At 34.7% G+C, this 6,274-nt stretch overlaps 1 protein-coding gene across 1 annotated transcript; it reads left to right on the top strand.

Annotated features, from left to right (window-relative positions):
- Window positions 1-4,903: 4,903 nt before the first annotated feature.
- On the top strand, window positions 4,904-5,807 carry LOC149566455 (thaumatin-like protein). Its single transcript, XM_089817407.1, has 3 exons — window positions 4,904-4,979; window positions 5,082-5,247; window positions 5,363-5,807. The coding sequence occupies exons 1-3, from the start codon at window positions 4,904-4,906 to the stop codon at window positions 5,805-5,807; spliced, it is 687 nt and encodes a 228-aa protein (XP_089673533.1).
- Window positions 5,808-6,274: the final 467 nt, after the last annotated feature.

The following is a 6,274-nucleotide window of genomic DNA, read 5'->3' as shown; positions in this document are numbered from 1 at the left end:
TAGAGGAAATGAGACGTACATGGTATCGAGAGAAACAATGATCCCAATATGAGAAGTAAGAAAGTGATGACCATTTGGAATCATGTACAATATTAAAGACTGAGGAAATTTATGATAGCAATGAAGAATTTTTAGTAGCGATTGGATGCACTTCCTCGTGAGAAAACATGTACTACATGTAGCAAATGTTACCCAAGCATGCACCTCCATCAAACAAGTTGTACTATAATTTGTAAAAGATGTATCAATGAAAATGGTATTCATAGGTTTTCAACACTCAATAATATGGATCCTGGAGACCAACCAAGCATACTCAAAAGGTTATCGCACATATAAGAAATGCTTATTGCTAGGGTGGATCAAGTGTTACAAGTATCTCATGCATTTGGAGGAGAATACAAATACATCAAACATACAATAAGTTTTCCACAAGATATACAAACTATTGCAAATGTGTTACCATAATGAATTAAAGATATGGCCATATTAATCATAAGTAGAGTAAGCACAGAAGAAAGCTCTTATGATTATTATGTGAAAAGAAGCCATGTTAGAGCTACATTACAATATAAAATTGAGAATGATCCATATTACCATGATGTTGTTTCCAATATGGAGAACTTGGCCCAACTTCCTTAGGCAACAACCAATATTTTAAGTATGTTACACATTGTTAATACTGAGGAGGACACATCTATGGTTTCTTCGCAAAATTAGGGTGATGAAGAGAGTGATGATACAATTCCTACACAAGCTTCTTCAATGATGCCTAAGCTTCTAGGTAGATAATACAAATTGGACATCATGAAATAGGTATTAGACATCAATGATTCCATAGATGATATTTTGGATTGGCCTCTAATAGATCCATCCCCTATAAATGAGTTTACTACAAAAGGATTGTTTGAGATAGTATTTTTGTCTCTATTTTTGAATGGAGTTTCACTACCAATGCATGCATAGATGCGAGAGGTACATATACATGAGTATGTCCACTTAGTCAAATACTATGATAAAAGATTTAGGAGACATCCTACATTTCGTTATTTTTTTTATAATATGATGATGCACCATCATAGTCATAGAATTGAAACAATATTTGTTAAAAAAATTGTTGACGAGAACGTACCAAAAATAATTGAAAATCTTCACATACATATAACTCAGCTTCCAAACACATAGCTCACTGAAGAACTCTTGCACTTTGGCTCAACGATGCAAGGCATGAGGCCATACTAGAATAAAAGCCATATCGAATTGACAAATATGATCAACCAAATTAGAATGCCTACCCTCTTCTTCACATTGAGTGTTGTAGATATGAAATGGCTAAATCTATAGAGATTATTGATTGATGGTATTCCAATTGAATTGCAAACAAATAAACATTGTTTGGATAATGTGGTTAATAATCGTCATATGACATCATTATATCTTCACCAATGGTTCAAAATATTTTGTGAAGGAATAATTGAGAAGCTCCTTGGTGTAACAGATTGGTGGTATAGAATTTAATGGAAACATTAGAAAATTGGATATGTACACAGATTTATTTGGCTCCCAAATGCACCAAACATGGACAAAATTGATTGGAATAATGATACAACTATCAAGCATGCAAGACAATATTTTGATAACTATGTCAGTACAAGGAATCCTCAAGATGCATATCGTAGAGGTAATACCATGTATCAATCACCATTGGATGACCCTTGTTTTCTAGACACGCATAATATTTTTATTGCAGACCTTGCCCATGATCATGAAGAGTTGGTCAATCAAGTCCAAAAACATACGAAATGTAGTGAATGAACATGTGTATGCAAAAAGGGTAATAAGATGATATGTTGTTATAAAGTATCCTATGATGGTACTGGAAAGGCTTGATATGAACCTAGAAGAAATGACGATCAACTAAATATTCACAACTCAGAGATGCTTTCAATTTGAAGGGTGAATATGATTGCCAACCTATTGTTTCTCATGCACTTGTGCTCAAATACATTGCCAAGTATGCAGCAAAAGCAGAGAGGTGGTCAGAGACATGTTCTGAAGTTCTAAAATGAATATCTCTAATAGAAAAGCCAATTGATGCTGCCCTCATGGCATATCAAATTTTTTTGTCAAAGGTTATTATCGAGAGAGATATAGGTGCACAAGAAACATGTCACATGTTGCAAAAACTTCCCCTCATTGTTTGTCATAGGCCTTTCATCTCTGTGAATGTTGGATGAAAAGTGTTGCATCATATCACTAAAACATTAAAAAGTAGCTATATACAACCTAGTTACATACATTTCTGTATGGATCATCTCCAAGAGTTAGAAAATATAACACTACTTGAATCTGCAAGGACATATTCGTATGCTACAAATTGCAAGGGATGCAAGTGGAAAAAAAGAACAATAGAGACAGTTGTTAATGTATATCCAAGGTTTTGTACAATCCTAGAATGTACTTAGAACACTTTGAAACATTCTGTTGGAGTGAGCTATTATTATACAAGAAGTTTTGTAATATAGAAAGAGATATAGCCTCACAAGAGATGTAATAATCACAAATTGGATATAGTTATACATTGAGGGATATAATGTATGGCACATCAATTGCATCATTGAAGGAGAAATTAGTTCAAAAGAAGATGATATTACAGAGCAACAAGTAGTAGATAATAATGCAGATGGAATAATGGACATAAATAAATGGGAAGCTTTCTCTCAAATGGGCCCAACAAGAATTGTATCACTAAATGACCTTGATATGCTTGGAAGATGTGAATTTGAAAGAAACTATCAATGGAACCATAATATAGTCACAAAAGATTTACATGAAATTGCTACACATTTCATACATGTTAAAAAAATGAATGGGTGTAGTGAACCTACACCAGCAATAACCAGGCATGATATGTCAATGTTATCACTAAAACAAAGACTAGCACTCCAAATTATTGAGAAGCATAAAAATGTTGGTCTAATAAAACATTTCACATGATCATACAGAGCACTATAGGTATAGGAAAATCATATGTAATTTCATGTATAAGAGAGGTATTGACCAGCTCTACATCACAAAGTAAGAGTGAATTACTCACACTGGCACCAACAAGAGTGGCTACATTCAATATACATGCTTCAACAATACATGCAATGCTAAAAATACCTATTAAAGAGATGCAACCATTATAGAACCAAGCATTAACCACATTCTAGGAAGAAATGAAATATATTAAATGTATCCTTATAGATGAGATGAGCTTCATAGCACCAAAATTGCTTCTCAAAGTTGATAGCAGACTATACGAAGCCTTCCCCCATCGACAACAGGAATATTTTGGTGTTGTTTCAATGATTCTATTTGGTGACTTAGCTCAAGTACCACCTATAAAGGACAAACCTATCTATACATCACATTCTATTGCTAAGTTATTGTGGGATAAATTCACAATAGCCATCAATTTGCACACAATTTTTTGATAGGTAGGGAACGATAACATCCAAGAATAATTTCATCAAATGTTACATAATATCTTAGATGCAAATCCAATAGAGGGTGATTGGAAGCTATTAATGATATGTACAGACATACACCTAAAAACATATGAAAATACAACATTCAATGGTGCTACACACTTATTTGCAACTAATGAGGCTATAAAATGACATAATAAGAAGATGTTAAAATCATTGAATTCTCCAATTGCACTAAGTAAAATAGCATACTGTCTAAGCAGTAGCAATAATCTTGTGGATGAAGAACGAATTGAAATCCATGTGCTCCTTTGTAAGGGGCAATGCATCATGCTTCTAGAAAATATATGGATAGATACAAGATTGTTGAATGGAGCCCTTACTGAGGTTGTTGACATTATTTATGAGCCAGGTTGTAAACCACCAAGTCTTCCCTTGTACATTACCATGTGTTTTGATAATTATAATGGGCCATCATGGGATGAACATGATTCAAAGCCCATACCAATTATTCCTATCACATTAGGAAGCTAGAGACAACTCCCACTCACCATGTCATGGGCTATTACAATACATAAATCACAAGGGCTGACACTCTGCAAAGCAACAGTTGACATAGGCAAAATAGAAAGACAAGGGGTGACATTTACAGCTATGTCAAGAATAAAAACCTTAATTAATCTTCGTATTCAGCCCTCTTTTTACCTTGGAAAGGTATGTGAAAATGAAAAATAACCCATACACAATTAAATGGAAGAAAGAGGAATCTTGCCTTGATCAACTAGTGGTAACAACAAGATGTAACTATTTTGCATCCATGAAGCAGAACTAAATAGATAAATCACCATCAACATAACCTTGTAGGGATTAGTGAAAAATTACCCTATGGTCAAATCATGTAACATCATTTCATATATCAAGCTATCAGCATTATCCTTGCACCCTTCAAAGATGCAAATGCTAGTTATATAAATATAGGCAAAATCTAATTCACCTACCCATTGAATCCTAATCCTAAGATGCAATTGCTAATTATAACACTCCTCACGTATAACAGAGTTAGTTATCTGTAGATTAACCACTGCCAGTGAAATAATTTGCTAGACAACTGAATAAAACACTACAATTTTAGCAAAAAATATAGATATATATATTATTATTAAATGCTTGTGGACGTTACATTCCGTCTCCGAAAACCATGCGTATAATGAAAATCTGCATAACAAATATAGTCAAAGGATAAGATCGAGAATACGATCTACAATTAGCAAATTAGTTCAGCAATCAATCGATTGGGATATGAACTCGTACTACTCTCCCTTCCGTTCACATAACGGCGTACTAGAACACCTATATACTTATGACAGATCATACTTTCTCCACGATGTACTCGATAACATTTCTTTAGATTGTAACTTAGCAGCTTAAAAGAAATGGACAAGCCAAAGAGATTGTTTCTATGTCTGTGCCTCTGCATCTCCCTAACCTTAACATCTCTCCAAGCCAAAGGTAAATGAAACCATGTGAATCAGGTTTGTGATTAATGTTAATAGTCTTTCTTGTTCAACTTCAATGAGAATCTAATCTTTTTGTTTTCTGCTCCGTGAAAAGAAACCCTAACCCTTGAGAACAAATGCGCATTCCCTGTGTGGCCGGGAATAAGTTCATGGAACACAAGTGCAAACGACATACCAGATGGATTTAAGCCGCTGCTAAATGCAAGGGAGTCATACTCCATCGCCTTGCCGGAGAGATGGAGTGGTGACATATGGGGAAGGTATCGCTGATGGTTTAAACATCACATTGAAGCTTGATTTCTAGACTAATTTTTTTAGACTAAAAGTATTAAAAATTTAAAAATTGACTTACGAAAAGGTTAAATTTTGCCCAAGGTATGGATGTTCTTTCCATGGATCAGAGCGAGGTTCTTGTCTTTCCGGTGACTGTGGAGGATATCTGCGTTGTGAGAAAGCTCCGCCTCCATCAACGCCACTCACTAAGGTGGTGATTACTGCTCAAATGTCTCGTGGTGTCTTTGTCAAGTCCAGTTTTATTGTTCTTGCGGAGGGTTATAACCTCCCAATGTCAATCAAGAGCTGTGGACATCAGGAGTGCACACCATTTGTTGCTGATGTTTGCCCTAAAGATTTACAAGTGAAGGTGAAGGATGAGGTTGTTGCGTGCAAAGGGAAGTGTAATGTGTATCTCTTGACATGCAGTCCGCCCGAGTTCGAATCCGCTTTCAAGAAAACCTGCCCAAATGTTGTTCCTTTCGGAGGACGAGTAGATTGCCCAAATACCACTGATTACACCATTACATTCTGTCCCCCACGGTGATCTGAATTTCAGGATTCTGCCATTTCTTTACTTTTTTATGTTCTGTTAAAAATAAATCATCCCGTATGATCTTGCTTTTGAAAAAATATAAATTCAAAAGACATTTGTTTTCCTTGTTCCCCAAATATTGTTGGTCGAACAATGAAATTGCTGCATGACTTAGTTACTTCTAGTTCCATGGACACTACAGCAGTTTGCAAAAGCAGACGTAATGATAAGGGTAATGTGCATATCATACAAGGAAACTTTTACCAATGTGTGTTGTTTATATTTTTATAATATTACCAATTGTATATGTAAGAAATCAAAATTAAAGATAGAAATTCTATAACAAAAACAAAGTTCAAGAAAAGTTATTTTCCCTTCACGAATAAAGAGTGATGAATTGATCAATATACATTAGGTCTCTAACGTATTCATGTATACTTTGGGTAAAGAAATCACTTATATCAAAAATTCAAAACTGA

The sequence above is a fragment of the Cupressus sempervirens genome, chromosome 3, assembly GCF_028749045.1.
Source record: "Cupressus sempervirens isolate cs-2001-9-10 chromosome 3, ASM2874904v1, whole genome shotgun sequence".
NCBI lineage: Eukaryota > Viridiplantae > Streptophyta > Pinopsida > Cupressales > Cupressaceae > Cupressus > Cupressus sempervirens.
This window is presented reverse-complemented; position numbering and strand designations above follow the sequence as displayed.

What these genes read in the sequence shown, in the direction of transcription:
- LOC149566455 (XM_089817407.1), top strand. Translation starts at nt 4,904, where the DNA reads ATGGACAAGCCAAAGAGATTGTTTCTATGTCTGTGCCTCTGCATCTCC. An exon ending in AACATCTCTCCAAGCCAAAG is followed by an intron (nt 4,980 to 5,081) that starts GTAAATGAAACC and finishes CTCCGTGAAAAG; the next exon opens with AAACCCTAACCCTTGAGAAC. An exon ending in AGTGGTGACATATGGGGAAG is followed by an intron (nt 5,248 to 5,362) that starts GTATCGCTGATG and finishes ATTTTGCCCAAG; the next exon opens with GTATGGATGTTCTTTCCATG.